Here is a 21,877-nt window from a genome sequence, read left to right as displayed (position 1 = left end):
TATAATTTATTAGGAAGCTGCCTTAATTAAAATCGGGACGAGGACAAAGTCGTCATTTTATATTGGACCAAGGATTAGGAAGAATATAAAAAACGTGAATCGTGATAATTAAGGATACCGTGGGATGAAATCTCGTGCATTTAAATTAATTAAATAAGGGACTATTTTTTTTATTTTTAAATTTAATTTATTACCTTTCCTAAAAACAACAATCTAAATAATTATTTAAATATGTTTATTTTGTGTTTTTAATTTTAAAAAAATCATAAAAAATTATATTCATAATATAACAATTAATATTTTATATTATTATTTTATTTTTTTGGAATAAATACCTTATAAACTAATATATATTAATTATATCTAAAAGTTTGTATTCTTTCATAAATAATAATATATATATATTTTAATATTATAAAAATATAGAAGTATAATATATAATGCATACATTTCTATTTGAAGTTTAATATATGGTTTTTTTTATATACAAAATTTTTTACACATTTAAAAAAATAATAATAATTAATATACTATATATATATTCATTATTTTTATATTATCTACACAATTTTTTATACATTACATTAAAAAAAACTTCTTTCGATCAAAGCTACAAAATAAATACACACCCTTAATATTATATATTATTAAAAAATATTTTAAATTGAAAATATAAAACAAACACACTCGTATTTATTTATTATTCATATTATACTTTAAAATTCCATTTCTTACAAATCAATAATACACATTATTATATATTTATTGTATTAAAATTTTTTATGAAAACGTGAAATTTTGTATTATATGATTATCCAAATAAATAAAAATATATTTAAATCTAAACAATTTAAAACAATATAGATTAGATAAGATAAAATTTAAATCTAAACTTATTAAAATCAATATCTAAATATCTCAACATATTAAAATATTGATATAATACATTTAATTATCTTTTTTTTTTTTCTTTTTTCTTTTTTTACTTTTTCGTCATTTGATTAAATTTATTCTATTATTATATTTAAAAAAAATAAAAAAGTTAATATTTAATTATTATTCTTTATTCATATTTATTTATAATTATGGTGTGTTTGTTCGAGGGTTTGAATTTTGAGTTGAAATTTAAATATTAAAAATTTTAAATTTAAATAGTTGTATGATGTGATATAACTAAGCGTTGATGTGATATTTTGAATATAAAATTAAATTTTAATATAACATAAAAAAATAAGTGTTCAATTTGATATTTTTTTGAAAAAAAAAAAATATTGTAAAAATAGTAGACATCTAGTCAAATCATTCAAACAAACATACCCTTAATGTCACTAATTTTATTACGTTTTCTCTTTATTTTTTTTAATTACTAATTAAAATATTTAAAATACAATTAATTATCCTCTTATTTTTGTTTATTTTTAAAATAAAATATTTATTTTTTAAATTTACATGTCAAACCTAAATAAGCTAAATATGGCAAATCCGTACCATTAGTTGTTTTTTTTTTCAATATTCACTCAAGTCTTTTATTATTGTTATTTAAATTTCTTGGAAGTGAAGCCAGAGTTCGTTTTGAATTTTCCGTCCAATTAATTTGACTCAAAAAAAACTTTTAATTATTTACCGTTTTTTGTCCGTCCAAAATAATAGTTTTATTTTCATAAATAATCATATTACTGTAAAATAATTTTTACTTTTGTACTTTTTACCCACTACCAACATAATATCAATATTTTAAAAATATCGTATCAAACACATTTCAGACTATAATTTTGGAAAGATGAAGTATTATTTATTAGAAAGTCTATTCACTTATAATGTGTTTGATACAAATAATTGAAATTTGAGAAATAAAAATATTTTCGTTTATTTTGTTTGTTTGAATTGATTTTTGAAAAATAAATTATTTTTGTTTATATTTTTATCTCATATCTATAAAAATCAAGAGAAATAAATATTATAGTATATTTATCTTTTTTATTTTTTATTTTTTATAATTTTAAAAATATATTATTTCAATTTTTTAGAAAAATATATCATATTTAATTAATTATTTAAATATTTAATTTTTATGATTTAAAAAATATATATTAAAATATAATCTTATAAATCATCGTATATAATTTATTATTTAAACAAAAATGTAACCAAAATATTTTTTCGTATATTATCTCTCGTTAAAACTATTTTGTCTAATTAGTCATTTACTTTTATCGACTCATCCAGATAGTTCTATATTTGTACATTTTTTAATTGAATTTTTTATTTTATTAAACAAAATAATTAATTCAAAATTTTATTAATTCTTTTTCCTTGCAATTACATTCCTTTTTTTTTTCTCAAATTTCATTATTTGTATCAAACACTTCTTTATGGGCTATTTGGTTCATGGATTTTTTTTTGTGGGATTGAGAATTTATATATGATGGAATTTATTATATTTAGGATTTAGAATCCTATCATATGTTTGGTTGGTAAAATTTTGTGGGATTTATATTTCTCACGTCTTGTTTGATTTTTCATATTCTAAATGACATAATTGTCCATGTGAATTTTATTTATTTTGATAAATTAAACATCTAATTTTATAATATATATGAATTGAAAATGTATTAATAATTTTATAGGGATTACAATAAGTTATCGTAAACTCGAAACCCGACTCGAACCCGACCTATTTATTTGAAGTTGAGTCCAATTATTTGAGTATTAGATCTTAATCCGGGTCATATTATGGGTATTCTAATCGGGTCCGAATCGGGTCTAGGGTCTAAGCGACCATACCCGCACCTAGACTCGATTTATAATATTAATAATATATCGACTATACATATACAAAAAATAATTTCTAACAATATAATTATATTAAAAATATTTTTTTAAGTTTAATTTATTTATTATTTTATTATAATATTTTTTTTCATACAATACATAAATAATATATATCGGATCGGTACATGTGTAATTTTAAATTAAAATTTAAAAATCGTAAAAAGAATTGGATTTGTTAGATCCATTGGGTTTTACCGGGTATAGTTTCGGCCGGATCTGGTATAATCAATCCAATTTGGATCTAAAGTTTAACAATATATATATTCGGGACGGATCTCAGTTCCGGCTGAATCCGACTTATTGTCATCCTGATAATTTTATAATTTAAATAAAATTTATAATAAATAACAATTTAAAACAATGAATTTATTAATTTATTTAAAAAATATTGTACCATAAAAATTAATATTAATTTAATTTAATATATAATTCAAATAAAAATTAATTTTAAAATTATTTAATTTAATTTTATATAAATATATTTATAATATATAATATATTTTTTTATATAAGGATATAAAAGTAAAATTTAAAATCCCATGGAATGAGATTTAAAAGTAATAGGGTACCTCATTACTAATAAATCCCTCATTTGTAGGATTTTGGACTATGTTTTTAAATCTCATTATTTTAAATTCCATTATTTTTTTTTTGAACCAAACATGGATTTAATGGAATTTTAAAATCCAAATCTCATGAAATCTTATCAAATCCTTGAAACAAATAACTGAACTATGTTTCATAAATATTATTAAAAATATAATATTCACACATTAATATAATATGTATTTTACATGCTCACAAAAAAATAAAAATTCAACATAAAATATAATATTTATTTTTTATTTTACTAATATAATTTTTCATGTATACCATAAAAAATATTTACCATAATGAAAAATCATGCTCAAGCCAAAAATTGACACATACAGTAATTTGATATGAAATAATTGATTTTGAGTCAAAAATTTTAATTCGATTATGTATACAAATCGACACAAACCTGATACGATAATAAACTCGGGTTAGGATTGAGGTTTTCAAAATCCGAACCCGACAATCCGTTTATAATATAAGAATATTAATTAATATGTTTATTGTATACTTAGAATAATTTTAATTCTATATATTTTTTTTCAAAAAATTATTAATTTACATTGAATATAATCTAAATATATTATTTTTATTAGTTTTTACTATTTATTATTTATGTGTGTACAACTATTTTTTATTAACTAGTATTTTTAGTTTTTGGGAATTGATAATTTAATTATAATTTGATATGTAAAAAATTTTAATTTAATTTTTTTAAAAATCAACAAACGAATTAATTTCGTGTTAGTCAGATCGAATAATCTAATATGTTTAAAAAATTATTAAAATAATTTGATAAATAAAGAAGTCGAGTTTTTGATCCATTTAAAAACTCAACCTGATGACACTAGCTAATTGTTTATTTGCCTTTTTCCTTTTTGGCGGGAGGCTTTTGGGAGATCCTAAATTGCTATGATTCCACCAGAATCTGCCACGTGTAACCGCGTCTGATCTTTTATTTTTATTTCCTTTTATGTCCTAACCCTGGGGCTTGGAGTTTTCAGTTTTGGACTGATTCGCAGTTGTCCATTTGCTCAAAAGTCTTCGAATCCATTCCTCCTCTCGGCTGTTCTCTGCTGAAAATTCACTGACCTAGCAGGCACACGCACAGATTCCACGTTTGTGAGGGTTTTGATCGATGAAGGATGATGGGCTCCAGGCATAAACGGCAGCAACGCCCGCGGCTCGACCGGCGGAACGCCAGGAAAGACATTGATTACGACGCCGATGCTACACCGTCGTCTTCGTCTTCGTCTTCCAGATCGTTTTCGGGCGATCAATCGGTTTACAAAACGAGGTCGCTGGACTTGTCGCCGTTGTCCGATCGAACCAGCTTCCGTATCGAAGGAATTGAAGGACAGGTGGATCATATTTTCCAGCAGCTCGGTCTCGGACTCGACGACTTCTCGATTCCTGTGGCGGCTTGGGAGGCGAGGAAGATTTTATCTCCTTCGAGCAATTTTTGGGGTTCTGGTGACCGGAATTGTGCGAGTGAGGTGTCGGACAGTTTTCGCTCTGGAATTAGGGCTGATAATGGCGAAGACAATGCTAGGGATGTGATGAGTTCAGATTGTTGTCGAGACAGCAATGGTAATGTGCAAAATAAGGTAGTTGCTTCTAGTGGATATGGAATTAACGGCACTAGGCCGCCGAAATTGGTGCCTCCACAGTTGCTTACAGTCATGGAAAATGCAAGTGACTCAGGTGAGTTAGTGGACAGCATCGGAGCTGGGTTAAGTGAAGATGATGATACAGCCAAGGATAGAAATGTGTTGATTTTGGACTCTGAGACTGTTGAGGAAGACAAAGTGATAACAGAGGTTGTAAGTGCTGTTGGTCCACAGAAATTGGCTCCTCCACCTGTGAAGATGCGTTCGATTGTGGATGATACTAGCTCCACCTGGGATATATTCAAAGGATTCGGCCCTCAAGAGGGTCAGGATTCGAAGTCTCCGAGAGATGTCATTAGCCACAGCCATTTGATTGACAAAGTTGAAGAAAATGTGGATGTTGAAAGGAGATATAATAGTGGAGAGCAAGAAGAGAGGGAGGATTCAGTGAAAAGGGATAAGGGTGTTGGTTTGGAGATACCTACGGATTCCTTGAACGACGAAAATGGTTATTATGTGTCGCCAAATGGTTCTTTAAGATGTGGTATCAAGTCCTGGCAGAAGGGTGATTTTCTTGGAAGTGGATCCTTTGGGACTGTCTATGAGGGCTTCACTGAGTAAGTCTTTCCTCGTCATAATAAGTATAATTGCCTTATGGTAGATTGTTTGCACATTCGTATACATATGCTCCCACTCACACAACATTCACTTGCTGAATTTCTTTCGATGAATTTGATCGGTATAAAAATTGTTGTATAACCACATAAAAAATAGGTTGGAATCAAGTTATAATTGAGTACTTATTATTTTTTTAATTCGATGATAACTTAACAATGCACTTTTTGAATTGTGCAAGGTCAAATGTATCTATTGTTAATAGCATGATTAGTTTTTAATTTAATGGTGATTGATTGCTTAGGCTACGAAAAAAATCTATTGAACCATCTAAGAAACCTTTTGAATTGTAAACGAAATTTGTTGAACCATGCTAAATGCTTGTTTGTTGAACAATATAAAAATCTGTTGAATAACATACAAAGTCTGGTGAACAGAATAATTCAATAGTAGATAATCCAGAATGATATTTATACATATATTAAAGTATTGCCAGAAAGGTTAGTCGAATGTGATTCTGAAAACACTATATGGCTTGACAAGTAGCAATTAAGTTCACGCTTATTAAGTGAGAATTGAAGAAGTTATAAGCTTATACATATACTCAATTTTCTTCAATATAGATTCTTATCTCTTGCTGGCATGAAATTGCTTTATCTCTTGGCTGTGCAGTCCTGTGTAAGGATTTTATTTGAAGTGATTGTATACAAGCATGTGCAATCTTTGTGTGTTTGAGCAGATTACAAATTTATTTCATGTAATTTGCTGCAGTGATGGATTCTTTTTTGCTGTAAAGGAGGTATCATTACTAGACCAGGGTAACCAAGGCCAGCAAAGCATATACCAGCTTGAACAAGTCAGAACAGCTAACAATGCTTTCCAGCTCTTCAAATTATAATGCTTCGACAACTCTTACATAGATTGACATTTCTCCTCTATATGATGTTCATCATGCAGGAGATATCCCTTCTTAGCCAGTTTCAGCATGAGAACATAGTTCGCTATTTGGGCACTGATAAAGTATACCATTAATTTCTTAAGGAAACACCTTCATATATCTGTTTTCCTAGTCACGCTTACTGCGTATGATTGAGGAACTTTCATGTTTTCTCATAGCATGTTTTGTACGACACCTTTTCAGGATGATGCTAAACTGTATATCTTCCTTGAGCTTGTGACAAAAGGTTCACTTGCAAGGCTGTACGGAAAATATCAGCTTAGGGACACGCAAGTCTCTGCATATACAAGGCAGATTTTGAGTGGGCTGAATTACCTCCATTGCAGAAATGTAGTCCACAGGTGACTCAACCTATCTTATCATTCTAGTTGCCACTGTAAACACTTTTTTTCCTTGCATTGTCTTTTCCATTTCCACAGTATGGATTCCTTGAGGAAAATGAGGCAAGATTTTCTTTTTTTCTTTTTTTTTTTTTGGGTAAGATTTTACCCTCCTTTGGAATATACTAAATCATGGTTGAGGTTAGACATTTTGATGTCAATGCACATATAGCAATGTCCAAGAATGTGCTCGAAATGCAAATGCTAGAGTCTAGTTATTTTAATAATTTCTATATTTTCTCTGAAATCAGTTTTCCTCTTTATTCAGGGATATCAAATGTGCCAATATATTGGTAGATGTACGTGGTTCTGTTAAGCTGGCTGATTTTGGATTGGCTAAGGTAGGTTTCGTGACAAATGATATATTTCATTCTGTAACCATATGCTTATTTGTATTCTTAAAGATCTTTGCATATATTTTTGCTTGTATTTTTCAGTCTACGAAGCTGAATGACATAAAATCTTGCAAAGGCACACCATTTTGGATGGCCCCAGAGGTGACTTTCCTAGCTCGGCTGTTTTACTTTGGTTCAATTTTTTTTTTTTTTCAAAAAAATTGAATTTTAGACGATTAGGAATTTGATGTGGGCATCTTTGCCTATCCCCAAAATCATACTTCTCAGTAACTCAATTATTTAACACTTGAGGATATAACATCTTATTGAACTGTGCTCTTACCCCATGAAGCATTATTAGTTCTTAGTGGGATTGCTCCCATATTTACATATAAGATAGAATATAACTCTTCTTTGTTAGCTTCTCCATATAATGTAGAACCAAACAGGCAATCAAACCATTTTTATTATATCAGTAACTTAGAACATGAATTCAAGGATATTGACAATCTGAAATATAAGGGTAAAAAATCATCGTATCTTTCTGTTCAGCTTTTTATTGTGAACTATGAAGCTGCTATGAGCTAAAAACAAGATATCCTGCCTGTCAGGTTGTGAACCAAAAGAGCCATGGCTATGGTCTTGCTGCTGATATCTGGAGCCTTGGGTGCACTGTACTGGAAATGTTAACTGGTCAAATTCCTTACTCGAATTTGGAAGGGGTATGTACAATTACATGGATAATTTGATTTCTAACTATTGTTACACATCCATAGGAATTTTGAACTTGGGTCGAAAAATTGATATACTTGTATATGTTATTCGTTTATCTTACATGTCGATTCTTGCATTCTTCAACCCCCTAGATTGTTCTCATATTCTTCCGAAATGGGGCTGTATTAAATAACCCCTTTCTCTGCACGACAGATGCAAGCACTATTTCGGATTGGTCGGGGACAACTTCCTCCCATACCCAATACCTTATCAAGAGATGCCGAAGATTTTATTCTCAAATGCTTGCAAGTTAACCCCGATGAACGTCCCTCTGCTGCTCAACTATTGGACCATCCATTTGTTAAGAAGCCACCTCCCACTTCTCCCATCTCCATGCAATCTCCACACCGCCACGCCACGTGGTAATAGATAGGTAAGTATCATCAGTTTTAAGTTAGGATTCTCTTTCACATGACCTTTTGGCCACCAGCATTTGTCATTTGCTGTTTTCTGTCCTTTTGTATTTGACCTCTGATCATACACATGTTAGGAGGCAAAACCTTCAGAATGATCCAGACCTGTCCAAAGGCCTCCACCTGTCCAAAGGCCTCCAGGAAGAATCACGCAGCTGTCGCCACCAAAGATCTTTGTAAGAACTCGTTTGGAATGCTGCGTGTAACCAACCAGCAGCTGAATGATGTACTTTATGATCACTCTCATTTATTTCTTACAAAGACAAGATCAAGATCCAAGAATGTGGTAAGCAGCTGATCATCCTCCCTCCCATTTGGTATGCAGAAGAACTACTAACTAACTATATGTGTTTGGGGGGAGATCTTTGTGAACCAAAAATCACATTTTGAAAAAAAAAAACAAAGACCAAAAGCACGTGGGGTTGTTCCTTCTGTCACTGTCTGTGAGTGTCATCCCAAAAAGGAGGGGAGAAAACGAAAAAGAAAAAGAGAGGTTCTCTTCTTTTGCTTTTTCTTTGGGTTTATTATTGTACCGATAAATGTATGTATTTTTGTTATTTTTGTGAAGGTGTTAGATTAGTAGTGTTGTAGAGTAGAATCCATACCAAGTGTAAATAGCGAGTGAGCTTGAGTTTGCAACTTTTCAAACTAATTATGTTATCTATTCTTCCTTTTTTCTTTTGTAAGAACTTGTAGTTACTACTAGACGAGTATCTTTTGGGTAAAGTCACGAGCCCATTTCGACATCTCTTACATATTTATGTTATCTTTTTTTATTTTTATGATGTAGAATTTGCAACAGTTATTTGAAAATACGCACAGGTAAACTCTTGGCACTTTCACCTCTTGCATATTTATGTTATCCATTTTATAATTTTTTTATGACAATCAACAGCAGCTACTTGAAAATACACACCGAAAATTCAGATTAAATTTAATATTCTGCAAATTAGATTCAACAAGATTAATCAAATTAGGCAAAATCATCAAGATTTTGAACCCATAGTCACGAGTTCACCCAGCACCATCCGTCGGCCATGGGTTTTCACATCATAATAATATGTTCTGTGTTATTAACATTATTTTTTATATTATAATAAAATGAGATGGGCCTTTGGTGCTTATTTGTTGGAGAAAGTGGGCCGAAATAGAGATAGAAAAGCCATAAAGGTAAACCCCACTCGGTGCATTCCCTCCAATCAGACGACGAAATCTCGTTGTTGTTGCTGATAATTCATTCTTCATTCGTTCATATTTTCATTCCCTCGCAGAGGAGAAGAGGGAATTGGAATGGGGAAGGATGAGGACGAGATGAGGGGGGAGATTGAGGAGCGGTTGATAAACGAGGAGTACAAGATTTGGAAGAAGAACACGCCCTTTCTCTACGATCTGGTTATCACCCACGCCCTCGAGTGGCCCTCCCTCACCGTCGAGTGGTTGCCCGACCGGGAGGAGCCGCCTGGGAAGGATTATTCCGTGCAGAAGCTCATTCTCGGCACCCACACCTCCGAGAATGAGCCTAATTATCTCATGCTCGCTCAGGTGCAGCTGCCCCTCGAGGATGCCGAGTACGATGCACGCCATTACGATGACGAGCGCTCTGAATTAGGCGGATTTGGTTGTGCCAATGGAAAGGTACCGCTTGCCCCTTCCTCCTTTCCGTTTTGTTTTGTTTTTTTTTTTCAGTATCTGTTAATCGATGTGCATCATCGTAAAATGTGTATTTGAGCAATTTAACTTTTGTGTCATTGATACTCAACTTTATTCAACATCGGAAGAAATTGTATGTACTTCGATTTAGGGTTAGGAATTTTAGAGAGCAGAATTGGGGATTTTTAAGGCCTGTGCTTATTAGGTTTTTGAAGGATATTTCCACATATCTATCACTTTATTTTTGGGCAATATGCATCTGCATATTGGATTGATTCAGTGTTCCTCATGGATTCTATATGGTTTTCTTATTGATGTGTTGCATTGTTTCTATGATTTTGCAGGTGCAAATTGTCCAGCAAATTAACCATGATGGGGAGGTGAACAGGGCTCGTTACATGCCACAAAATAAGTTTCTTGTTGCCACTAAAACAGTCAGTGCAGAAGTTTATCTCTTCGATTACAGCAAGCATCCATCGAAGCCTCCTTTAGACGGTGCGTGCAACCCTGATTTGAGGCTCAGGGGCCACAATTCTGAAGGCTATGGTTTATCTTGGAGTCGATTCAAGGAGGGTCACTTGTTGAGCGGTTCAGACGACGCCCAAATATGTTTGTGGGATATTAATGCCACACCCAAGAATAAGACTCTTGATGCAATGCAGATATTTAAGGTATATATATCTAATTATCTATATAAATGCAAGTTTTAGTTGTGGTTGCGAATTGCGTTCATCATTCGTGCGGGAAGGTTATGCTTGAAATTGTTGTTTTAATGCTTAGTGTAACATTGAACAGATTCATGACGGCGTAGTTGAAGATGTCGCATGGCATCTAAGGCACGAGCACTTGTTCGGTTCGGTTGGAGACGATCAGTATCTACACATATGGGATCTCCGCTCTCCAGCAGTCAAAAAACCCATTCAATCCGTGGCTGCGCATGGCAGCGAGGTGAGTTTAATGATTCCGATTTGATTTCATATTCGACGCTGGAAATTGTTGATGTTGGTTTAGATTTCATTCGTTCCATTGTCTCTATTGCATATTTCAATAGGTAAACTGTTTGGCTTTCAATCCATTCAACGAGTGGGTTGTGGCGACAGGGTCGACTGACAAGACTGTAAAATTATTCGATTTGCGAAAGATTTCTACTGCTCTCCACACCTTACATTGCCACAAGTAACATCCTCTTGCTCTTGCTCTTGTTCTTGATTCTACTCGGGAATTGCCATCCCCTCGGTTTGGCTAATCGTCAGCATTCTTTTACTGCTCAACAGGGAAGATGTTTTCCAGGTCGGGTGGAACCCGAAGAACGAAACTATCTTAGCTTCGTGTTGTCTTGGCCGGAGACTGATGGTTTGGGATCTTAGCCGGTACTGTAAACTTTTTTTATCCGATCCTCGATCCGTTCCACATTGGTCTATCCTTAACCTACAAAAAATAAAAATGCTTGCTAAATGGTTTCGTTTTTTTCTGACAGGATCGACTCCCAACAGACGCCAGAGGATGCTGAAGATGGGCCGCCGGAGCTGCTCTTCATCCACGGCGGGCACACGAGCAAAATCTCGGACTTCTCGTGGAACCCCTGCGAAGATTGGGTCGTTGGTAGCGTGGCCGAGGATAACATACTGCAGATATGGCAGATGGCGGAGCACATCTACCACGAAGACGACGATCTTCCGGCAGCTGCGGCCGCGGATAATTCGACGAAAGGTCCGTAAGTTAAGTTATGGGTAAGAGTGGCGTTTCGTTCTGTTCTGTTCTGTTCTGTTATGTTCGAAGTTAAGATTGAGAATATATAATAGAATGTGTGTTTTGTAGGAACGCCATGATCGATCTCTTGCTCTCTTATCAGTTACATACTTCGTTCATATTCTGTGTAATAAAATGCTAGTAGTAAGAAAATGGATCCGGAGCGCGTGTTTTCACCTCCCTGAAGGCGCGTGAATGGCTTATATCCGTCGCGCGTGCCTTCACTCTCGTAGCGTGCCTTGTGTAAATTCCTCAGACTATTGTGGCCCCGTGAAAATAAATTAAAGAATTTCATTTTCTTTTTTAAGTGTAGACTATAAATTGCTCATTTCGCCGGTTCTTTTACATAAATTTTTTTAATATATATATATTTTTTAAAGTAATATATTTATATTATTTACAAATTTTTGTATATCACATAAAAATATTCTTTTAAACCATAACATAAACTAAACACACCTAATATTTTTTATTTTCAATATAATTTATTATTTTTTTCTAAAAAATAATTATATTTCATAATTTATAATATATATTTTTAATTTTAATTAAATTTATAATTATTTTTATTAATATATTTGTTAATTAATTATTAATTATAACATTTTTATATTTTTATATCTACATTAACATGAACATTTTAGGGAAGCGGGGGATTGAAAGATTGAGCAATTTTATTTGGTTGTATTTGAGTTAGAATTTTATTTTACCATTATATTTTATATTTTGAGGAACGGTTGAATTTGAATTCGAGAACTATAATTCTGATATCATGTAAATGATCGAAATGATTATCTCAATTAATATTTTATGATCATCTACATACATAGGTAAAAGTTACAAATTATCATATGCTATCATTAAAAACAAGATTATGTGCTGATATTTTTTTTTCAGTACCTTACTAAATAGCTATATTTACTTATATGTATTTATATTAATTATATTATCTAATTCTATTAATTAAAAGTAACTAAGTTCTAAATTATAATATGTAAGCACTCAATCCATAATACAATCTTTACTGCTTCATCCATTCTAATATAATAACGTTGTTTATCATTTTTATTCGTCTCAAATTGGGGTGAGCAAAATATTCGAAATCCGAAAATCCAATCCGAACTAAACCGAAATTTAAAAATTGGTTCGAATTTTTCGGATTGAATCGAATTGAATTTTTAACAAATTTCGGATTTTCGAATCGGATCGGATCGGTATACTTAAAATCCAAACTAATATGAAATCCGAAATATAATATTTTAATATATTTTTTATTATATATATTTAATATTTTATTAGAAAATTTTATATTTTAATATAAAAAACTCAAATTTATTAATTATATTTTAATATATTTAATTTTAATATATTATATATATATAATTTTATAAAACAATAATAAAATATAAAAGAATTTAATTTTTTTTAAAAAAATAATAAAATATTTAGAATTTAGAATTTTTCGGTTTGGTTCGGATTTTTTTAGTTCGGATTACGGATTTTCGGATTTCGATTATTTCGGTTCGGTTCGGATTGGTTTTTTCAAAAATTTCGGATTTTCGGATCGGTTCGGATTTGGAATTTGCTCAGCCCTAGTCTCAAAACAATAATTTTATTTCCATAAATCACCATATCACCGTAAAATTATCCATACTTTTTCATTATTACACAATTGCCACTACATTTTACACTAATATACTCACAAGCGCAAAAAAATTATTTATTCTTACTTTTTACCGACTATCGGTATAATTTAATATTTCTTAGATCTCGTGCCAAATACAATAAGACTATACTTTTGGGACGGAAGGAGTATTTTGTTAAAAAAAACATAAATATTTACTTCTTGAAGGAATATTAAATAATATTTATCTTTTTATTAAATTTATGTTTGTTTAAATACTTTTTTTTTATCTATTCTATAATTTATACTTCTTTCGTCTATTTTTTTTTTCTGTTTTACTTTAATCGACATGTTTTTAGTAAAATTTACTAAATTTATATTTAATAAATATAAATCAATTTAATTAACATAATAACAATAATCTTTATTTTTATCTACCTTCTCAATAAACCAATATTTTTATTTATAGTTAAAGCTTATATGTTTTTATAAAATTAGTTTTTGTCTTAATTATAAATTAATAAATATATATTTTTATTTATTTGTATTATTTAAATTTTATTCTCTATAAAATTATATGCATATTGACATATATTTTACTAAACTATAATATTTATTTTAATTATATATACTAAAATTACCAATAATAATTACTCGTATATAAAAAATGTAAAAAAACAATATTATAATTCAATATTATAACTAATTTAACTTTTTACTTGGTATCCTAAATCAAATGAACCGATCGGAGGGAGTACTTCTCTTTTCCAATTCAATATATGTTTTTTTTATTATTTTTGTCGATTTTATTTAAATTCTTTTAAAAAGTAATCACTATATAAATGTAAAAATATTTATTAATTTTTTAAAAATATTTATTTTGTTTATACCCATAAAATTATCAAAATAATTTTACATATTTTTGTAAATTATAATTATATTTTTTTCTAAACATAACAAAGTAATCTTTTTATTATTATTATTTTTTATTCTAAAAGTTAATAACTAAATGAGCCAATATATTTTTTGATTATCTAATACTATATTATTTTTAAAAAAATTATTAATTTTGTGTGGAAAAGCTTGCGTTTTGCGAAAAAATAATAAAAATAAAAGCATCTTCCAACGTTGCGTGAAAATTTGTGGGGAGATGGACAAAAGAATATCCTTTTTATTTATTTATATATTTATTTATTTCTTTTTCGAAATCCATTTTTGAAGTAAAACAAACGAGGCCTTATGACGCAATCGAAACTCTCTACAAATCTGCCCTTGTTTATTTATAGTCTTATCAGTTCTGAAGAATCCGCGCTGTGAATTTCTTCTCGATTTCTCCGTCATCGATCTTTCCACAATCGCTCCCTCTCTCGCGTTCCATCGGTAGCTCAAATCTCGCATTTACCCAACCAGATTTATCGGTAAGCTGCGGCATCGCTTTAATTTATTTGGATTTATATTGGTGGATGATTTTTGGATGGTGAATTAATGAATTGGGAGATGGCGAATGGACTGGAAATGTGTGATCGAAGGTAATGGCGGACATGTGATTAGATGCCGATTTCGTTTCGCATTTAATTTTGCATCTGTTAAAAGTATTTGAAGTTTGTGAATTCGGCAATTGATGTTAGAAATGAAGCCCTCCCCTCTTGAGTGGTTTTTTTTTTTTTTTTTTCAACTGACATATTAATTTTCTTAAATTCGAGCTTCTGTATTTTTTGGTGATTACTTTAACATTTTCATTATCTGTCTGGTAGCGTGATTATTCGCTTGAGGCACGTTGTGCAGACTTTAACATGTTATCCGAATCTGTCGTTGCGTAAAGTATGCCTGTGTCTGTATATATTTTTATATTTCCGCATCTGAATCTCGCTGTGATGCGTTGATATGAGCCAACACTTTGTATTTTGTTTAAAGAAAGTATAAATTCTGCAATGGCTTCATCTCTGTGGATAGCTGCTTCCGCTGGGGTTCAGATTTGGTTTTGATTTGGTTGCAGGGTGGGTTCTTTGACTTGGGTAGATGAGGAACTAGAAACTTGTGAATTTCAATTTTAATTTATTTTTGCACCTAGGATTGAGTTTTGTTCGTTGAATCTGTGATGGGCGTTTAATATTTTCTTTTGAATTTCATCTTTAGGAGAAGCATGATATACTCCTGATCTTTGTTTTCTTGTGAGATTGCATTTCTTGCTTCCATTTGGATGTTGATTTGTATGTTCAAGGAGGTAGAAAAGATAGTCAAGTAGATTGTTGAATCCTGTATTTGGGATGATCATTTGTGTATCATTAGTAGCTGCAATTTTGACATCTTTCAGCGATCTATCATTATCCTTGCGTATGTCTGTGTCTTGCCAATTTTAATGTATTCTGAGGATTCATATTTGAAAAGATATGGTTATGTGAAATTGCCACATTTGTCTTTAATATTCTTCGATCTTGCCTTGTGAGCCCAGATTTTAAACATTTACATTCCCTTATAGTCTTGATTCTTTCGATAAATGAAAATTCTGGTTGTCAATAGGCACCATCAAAATTGCATTTTGCCCCTTATGGTATGACCTTGTTGATGGGTTTGGAATTAATGGTTTATTTGTGTTCTATACTTGTATTCTGAAATCCATCAGTTTGTGCCCACAAGAAAATGAAAAAAGAAACAACACACATTTTGAATAGATCTTGCATTCTCTTAAGTCCTATGAATACTATCCAAGGATTCCTGTAAATAGTGTCTTCTATTTGTTTCGTGTGGTCAAATCTAATGTTGCAATTAACAATAGCTAACTATCAATTCGTGTAATACCGATGATAATAATCACAAATATCATAATTAAAGGTAATCCGTTGACTGCAGGATGAGTGAACCTTTGATTTTGCTTGAAGATAAATCTTTTGGTATTTTTTTAAGTGTGTTTGTTTGGGGGTTTGAATTTTGGTTTGGGATTTGAATAGTCAAAATTTTGAATTTGAATAATGGTATGATGTGATATTAATAGGTATTGATGTGACGTTGTGAATGTAAAATTAATTTTTAATATAAAAAGTGACAAATAGGTGTTTGATTTGATGTTTTTGGAGGAAATTTTTTTTATGAATAGTAGCAATTTTGTAAAGTTTTGTAAACGAACACACCCTTTATGTATCTTTGATGGTTTATACACAAGCCCACCAACTGCTCTCACTGAGATGTGCTTACACTGCAGATTTCTTTTCGAAATGGCGAAAGGGACCAGAGGAAGACGCGGGGTTGCTTCAAGACAGCTTAGGTCAGCACCATATCCAATTCCATCCTCCTACAATGTAACCGAGGTCATGCCACAAAAGGACTGCTCCAAACTCTTGGAGAAGAAAGACTGGGAAGATGCCACTTGCTCTGTGTGCATGGAATGTCCCCACAACGCCGTACTTCTACTGTGCTCCTCGCACGACAAAGGTTGCCGTCCCTACATGTGTGGAACAAGCATCCGCTATTCCAACTGCCTCGATCAGTACAAGAAGGCTTATACGAAGTTAATTTCATCCAACTCCCAGCCACTTCAAGATTCATTCGACAGCCAAATCACGCGTGCGCTGTCATCATCTCATCATTCTTTAGAAAATTGCGAAGCTCTGGAGCTCGCTTGCCCCCTTTGCCGAGGTCAGGTGAAGGGATGGACGGTCGTAGAGCCTGCGCGGGATTATCTCAACGGGAAGAAACGCACATGCATGCAAGATAACTGCTTGTTCATCGGAACATACAGAGAACTGCGGAAGCATGTCAAGGCAGAGCACCCGTCTGCCAAGCCGCGTCAAGTGGACCCCACTCTGGAACAGAAGTGGAGAAGGATGGAGCGAGAGCGGGAAAGGGACGACGTGATCAGTACTATAAGGTCATCCATGCCTGGGGCTGTGGTCTTTGGCGATTACGTGATAGAAGGAAGCCCGTTCGATATTAATTCGGAGGACGAGGATGGTTTCGACGCAGATGCCATTGCGCGAAATGAGGGCATTGAGGTAAGTGCTGGCCGGGATTTAATGTCCGTGTTTGTGTTTCTTCAGGCATTTGGTTCTGCTGGTAATGTAATACCCCATAGAGGCGTTAACCATAACTCTGAACAAGAAAACAGCGAGGATGAGGATGGGAATGGAGATGGAGATGGCCATGTTCATCGAGGTAGGGTTGTTTTGGGGCGGTCCGGGAGGAGAAGGCTTCCAGATTCAAGGTAGGATGTCTCGATATCGAATGAATATAAATGTTGTTATTGTTGTTTATATATTATGTGCATGTACATGTATGTATTATACTTTCACACATTATTTAGTTGGCTGATCATGATTAGCATTTTAAGGACAGGCTAGAATCCATTGATGGTCAAGCAAACTTGCTTCATGTAGCTTTCTAGTTTGTGTAATTGCTGATTTATTCATTCTGGAGGCTGTTTTATTGACATATATGCATGATCAATCTGGTCTTTTTTTTTATCTGAAGTTGAATATATCTATCATCTATATATCTTTATTAGGTCCAAAAATGAACATTAATGGATATCTGTATAATATTATAGCTGATAATGGATCGATTCGTGTCGAATTGAATACATTAAATGAGTTAAATCATTCAATCATAACCCGATCTATTTTCGCGTTGATCCGTTTATTATCATGTCAAACTCATAGGTCGAAATTCTTTATCCAAAATTCATTGTTTTTTTTTGTAAAATAGTGACTTATGTAATATTTAAGATTTGACTTAATATTAATATATTGACTAATTATTCAATTAGAATTATTTTATATATATAATAAATATATTAATTAATATTAATATATTATGATCATATTGTCATGTCCTAACCCATTTATTTTGTATCACTTCGGCTACATAATCAAATCAAAATCCTTAGACCAAACACAATCGTGTCAATTTTTGTCTAACTCTATATAATATGCATATGATGTAGTCTGTTATACTTGCCTTAGCTACTCAACCAAGAAATGATCATAAACAGAAATGCCAATTCTCAAGAAACAGGTGTTTTCAATCTTCCAAGTAAAGAATTCATCACATTAAAATGGGGACTACCATACCATTACATGTGGGAATGAATGTCTGGTGTGGTGTGTGAATGTGTGCCGTCGTCGCCCAGACAGAAAAAATGTAGTCATTTTTCAGGTCCATGTCTTGGGGGAACTAAGATTCCATCTTGACAGTTTAGTTATAACACAAATCAAGTATAATTGCCAAACCTACTCTTGTGTCTGTGTCATGATGACGATCCCGTGAGTTCCGCTTTCTTATCCTCCAAAAGCTTCAACTCGTTGCACCAACCTTCTAGCTTTGCTACCTTTTCCAATTGTTCTGCCTTCATGTCTTTCTCTGCAGTTTTTTGTTGCTGCGCTTCTGTCTGCCGAATCTGGTAAAAAATCGAATGCACCAATGACATTATTCGATATCATCTTAACAACTCTTGTAATATTGCAACTATCTCATAAATTGTATGCCTTAGATGGGAATTAGAATTGGAAACAAAAATGACCTTATATATACTGTCCACTCAAGTTAGGAGGTTCTCATGAGTCTCAAATTTGGTTCCTTTTGCTTCTTAAAAAGCATTCGAGACTATGTATGATATAATTTCATGCAAATCTTGATTCAGGTTCTTCCATACCTTCTCAAAATATACTTCAAATTAATATATACATTCCTTATAATTAATATTACCCTTTACAAAGCATCATTATACCACCAAATCAAATTGTAGTTTCCCGAAAAAAATATATCTTTTTCTTTCACAAAAATCTCATCATACATTATTTTAATATCAAACACAAACCAAAATTTTCCAAACCAAATCAAAAGAAATTTGCAGGGATAAATTGATGTCAAATAATAAAAACTCCCAACACCTGAAAAGCACAAATAACAACATATTTTCCAGCTCAAAGGTTACAAACAGGAATAAGGACACAGCTCGGAGTTTCAAACAGATATGATATTGTGGGCGGAGCAATGGATGGATCCAGAATGCGTGAACTCCTAAAAAGTTGGCCAATATAGTAATGCAATAAATATTTTAAAACACTACATTAGAAATGTTCTATAAAAAGGTGAATAAACATTTACCTTCTTTTTCAGGGCTCGAATCTTCTTATCAATAACTTGAATTTGATCCTCTGGTGTTGAACCCTCAGTTGAAGTTGTAGGAGGTGTAACCGAAGAGTCATTCCCAGAAAGTGAGAGTCCATCTATTTTCGAAGAAACCGACTCTACATTCTCCGGCCATTCATTTGAATCCCCAGCAGACAACATATCATTTTCTTCAAAACTCTTGCCTTTCTCGACAGCAGCCTGAAACAAATCATATTCCTACAAGTTACTCTAATCCTCAAAGTGCAAGCACAGTAAGTAAAAATGTTCATCCCATCCTATCGAAGACTCTTCACATTGCATTCAAGAACCATACAAATAATAAAAATGATATACATCCTTCAAACATCCAATCTCATCCTGCCCACATCCTAGAGATTGGATTCGCATTTTTCGACTGGGTTTAGGATTACTTTGCAAATCTCTACTAATACGTCATCATGGTTACCAAGAAAAATGCTTAATTCCACACAAAGGGCACTTTACAAAACACAATAGTGTATGCCCTAAAAAGGGATTTGCAAGCACAAATTACAGCAACCTCTTAATTTCTTACACACATAATAGGGCAATAATCTGATATTCCTTAGGGTTTCAATCTATAACTTATGTATGGAAACAAGTTGAAGATTAGGGATTAAGCAAGAAATCAATACAAGTTGAAGATTAGGGATTAACCTGCTGGCGCTTTTCCTTCTTCCTCTCATTCCTCTTAGCCGATTTCGATTTTGGTTTTGTTTCCACATCTGGTTCATACCCCGGCGGAGCCTCATGCGACGCCGACATCTCCTTCTTCCACTGCGCCGCCGCCACAATTCCCAACACCAATTAATTACGAAACGAAACTCACAACAAAGCAATTCAAAATTCAGCTTACAATTGCGCCTCTCGATTGGTATATAGCCACTTCGTCTTGAGGAACGTAACCCGCCCGAATCCGAATAGGCTTGCGGAGGGTACCGTCGGGCCGCCGAGTCGGCGCGAGGATCCTCTCCCCTTCTTTTAGGGTTTTGCCGAGCTCAGCCGCCGACTCCGTCGCATCCCCCGCACTTCCATTACCATTACCGCTACTGGCCATTGGCCTGAATGCAAAAACTCGAAGGAGTAGCCCTGAATCGCGCGACTAACAGAGAATTTGTGTAGAAGCGGAGAAATCGAGTGCGCAGGCAACGGAAGAGTAGACGACAGAAGAGAAGAGCGTCGTTATTTACTCGCAACTGAACTTATTAGTTAGACTTTAACAACTGCTGTGACCTTTTTTCAGTTTATTTGGGCCTATTGTTAGTTCTCTTTTAAGCCCAATTACTAAAATGGCCCAATAATATCTGGACTTTATTTAATTGATTTGGGCCCATTGTAAGATCATTGTAAGCCCAATTACTAAAAAGCCCCAATAGGATTGTAAATAAATTAAATAAATATTCGGTTTGAAATTTTGATACTAATATTAGAAATTTTCTGATTCGAATTCGAATTAAGATATTCGATTCGATTCAAATATGAGTCAAATACAAATATAAAATTTTAAAATGTGATTTGATGTTGATTATTTAATAAAATATATAAACATAGTTTTTCATAAAGGAGAAAAATATAATATAAAAAAAAACATTAAAAAGAAGTACGAAAACTCAAGGACAAACATATTTCTGTTGACAGTATTTTTATATATATAAAATATAAAAATAAAAAAAATAATATTGAATATTGAATGTTAATTTTTATAAAAAAAATCGTTAAAAAAATTATAAGCAAACAAACCTTTTTCCTTATGTTTCTCTTTCTTTCGGCAATTTTATTGAGATGATAGCATACTAATACGAACTCAAAAAAGTCAAGACAGCTAAGCAAACCTGCGTTGATGTTTACGTCCCACATCGGTTTCAGTATCACATAGAGGCAGTGCTGTGTACTATTTAATGGGCGACCCATACAGTGCAAAACTCATACCTTTCTCGGCCTTTTGGCTAAGATCAAGTGTAGTATCTGTTCTTATCAGTTTAATATCTGATACGTGGGCCAATGGCCCACATGATATTAAATCTATTTTTCTAGGGGTAAAGCCCACAAGGCAGCTTGCTGTCTGGGTTTTTGCGTGTCGCCCTAACGTTGCACTACAGTTTGGGCCTGGCACACCCCACCAATTATTAGTCTTTATAATTTTTCCAGTTTTGGGATAATTATGTGTTTACTTAATTTTTTATATTAATCATTTAAATT

At 32.5% G+C, this 21,877-nt stretch overlaps 4 protein-coding genes and 1 non-coding gene across 9 annotated transcripts; 4 read left to right on the top strand and 1 right to left on the bottom strand.

Annotated features, from left to right (window-relative positions):
• The first annotated feature begins 4,424 nt into the window (after positions 1–4,424).
• Positions 4,425–8,933, top strand: LOC127260783 (mitogen-activated protein kinase kinase kinase 1-like). Its single transcript, XM_051288703.1, has 9 exons — positions 4,425–5,653; positions 6,423–6,507; positions 6,609–6,671; positions 6,793–6,950; positions 7,258–7,330; positions 7,427–7,486; positions 7,936–8,046; positions 8,252–8,471; positions 8,589–8,933. The coding sequence occupies exons 1-8, from the start codon at positions 4,572–4,574 to the stop codon at positions 8,462–8,464; spliced, it is 1,845 nt and encodes a 614-aa protein (XP_051144660.1). The 5' UTR covers positions 4,425–4,571; the 3' UTR covers positions 8,465–8,471; positions 8,589–8,933.
• A 763-nt stretch (positions 8,934–9,696) lies between these two features.
• LOC127260784 (WD-40 repeat-containing protein MSI1-like) lies at positions 9,697–12,222 on the top strand. Of its 2 annotated transcripts, none has more exons than XM_051288704.1 (7): positions 9,697–10,146; positions 10,506–10,832; positions 10,957–11,109; positions 11,213–11,337; positions 11,436–11,531; positions 11,639–11,871; positions 11,980–12,222. In XM_051288704.1, exons 1-7 carry the CDS (start codon positions 9,802–9,804, stop codon positions 11,988–11,990), a joined length of 1,290 nt encoding a protein of 429 aa, XP_051144661.1. In that variant the 5' UTR covers positions 9,697–9,801; the 3' UTR covers positions 11,991–12,222. The 2 variants fall into 2 exon arrangements, with proteins under 2 accessions (XP_051144661.1, XP_051144663.1); XM_051288706.1 differs by having other exon boundaries at positions 11,639–11,891.
• A 2,532-nt stretch (positions 12,223–14,754) lies between these two features.
• Positions 14,755–17,990, top strand: LOC127261350 (uncharacterized). Of its 3 annotated transcripts, none has more exons than XM_051289666.1 (2): positions 14,755–15,063; positions 16,734–17,990. In XM_051289666.1, exons 1-2 carry the CDS (start codon positions 15,020–15,022, stop codon positions 17,734–17,736), a joined length of 1,047 nt encoding a protein of 348 aa, XP_051145623.1. In that variant the 5' UTR covers positions 14,755–15,019; the 3' UTR covers positions 17,737–17,990. The 3 variants fall into 3 exon arrangements, with proteins under 3 accessions (XP_051145623.1, XP_051145624.1, XP_051145625.1); XM_051289667.1 differs by having other exon boundaries at positions 14,757–14,952; XM_051289668.1 differs by lacking the exon at positions 14,755–15,063 and adding an exon at positions 15,239–15,531.
• Positions 17,991–18,527: 537 nt separating this feature from the next.
• LOC127260779 (partner of Y14 and mago) lies at positions 18,528–20,881 on the bottom strand. Of its 2 annotated transcripts, none has more exons than XM_051288698.1 (4): positions 20,535–20,876; positions 20,336–20,455; positions 19,634–19,858; positions 18,528–18,923 (listed from the first exon to the last, which is right to left on the bottom strand). In XM_051288698.1, the coding sequence occupies exons 1-4, from the start codon at positions 20,733–20,735 to the stop codon at positions 18,774–18,776; spliced, it is 696 nt and encodes a 231-aa protein (XP_051144655.1). In that variant the 5' UTR covers positions 20,736–20,876; the 3' UTR covers positions 18,528–18,773. The 2 variants fall into 2 exon arrangements, with proteins under 2 accessions (XP_051144655.1, XP_051144656.1); XM_051288699.1 differs by lacking the exon at positions 18,528–18,923 and adding an exon at positions 18,940–19,546 and having other exon boundaries at positions 20,535–20,881.
• A 722-nt stretch (positions 20,882–21,603) lies between these two features.
• Positions 21,604–21,798, top strand: LOC127261442 (U2 spliceosomal RNA). The gene has a single exon (XR_007840926.1). It is a non-coding gene; the product is annotated as a U2 spliceosomal RNA (small nuclear RNA).
• Positions 21,799–21,877: the final 79 nt, after the last annotated feature.

This window comes from Andrographis paniculata, unplaced genomic scaffold (genome assembly GCF_009805555.1).
Source record: "Andrographis paniculata isolate CXL003 unplaced genomic scaffold, ASM980555v1 Contig62END, whole genome shotgun sequence".
NCBI classification, from domain to species: domain Eukaryota; kingdom Viridiplantae; phylum Streptophyta; class Magnoliopsida; order Lamiales; family Acanthaceae; genus Andrographis; species Andrographis paniculata.
The sequence above is the reverse complement of the archived record's forward strand: the minus strand, read 5'-3'. Positions and strand labels throughout refer to the sequence as shown.

Bases quoted from the DNA above. Each gene is read 5' to 3' on its own strand.
- LOC127260779 (XM_051288698.1), bottom strand. From the start codon at position 20,735: ATGGCCAGTAGCGGTAATGGTAATGGAAGTGCGGGGGATGCGACGGAG. The intron at 19,859-20,335 runs GTTAATCCCTAA...GATTTGTTTCAG, and splicing joins AGAAGGAAAAGCGCCAGCAG to GCTGCTGTCGAGAAAGGCAA. The intron at 18,924-19,633 runs GTAAATGTTTAT...ATTTTTTACCAG, and splicing joins TTCGAGCCCTGAAAAAGAAG to ATTCGGCAGACAGAAGCGCA.
- LOC127261350 (XM_051289666.1), top strand. From the start codon at position 15,020: ATGAATTGGGAGATGGCGAATGGACTGGAAATGTGTGATCGAAG. The intron at 15,064-16,733 runs GTAATGGCGGAC...CTTACACTGCAG, and splicing joins CTGGAAATGTGTGATCGAAG to ATTTCTTTTCGAAATGGCGA.
- LOC127260783 (XM_051288703.1), top strand. From the start codon at position 4,572: ATGATGGGCTCCAGGCATAAACGGCAGCAACGCCCGCGGCTCGACCGG. The intron at 6,672-6,792 runs GTATACCATTAA...ACACCTTTTCAG, and splicing joins GCTATTTGGGCACTGATAAA to GATGATGCTAAACTGTATAT. The intron at 6,951-7,257 runs GTGACTCAACCT...CTCTTTATTCAG, and splicing joins TGCAGAAATGTAGTCCACAG to GGATATCAAATGTGCCAATA.
- LOC127260784 (XM_051288704.1), top strand. From the start codon at position 9,802: ATGGGGAAGGATGAGGACGAGATGAGGGGGGAGATTGAGGAGCGGTTG. The intron at 11,110-11,212 runs GTGAGTTTAATG...ATATTTCAATAG, and splicing joins TGGCTGCGCATGGCAGCGAG to GTAAACTGTTTGGCTTTCAA. The intron at 11,532-11,638 runs GTACTGTAAACT...TTTTTCTGACAG, and splicing joins ATGGTTTGGGATCTTAGCCG to GATCGACTCCCAACAGACGC.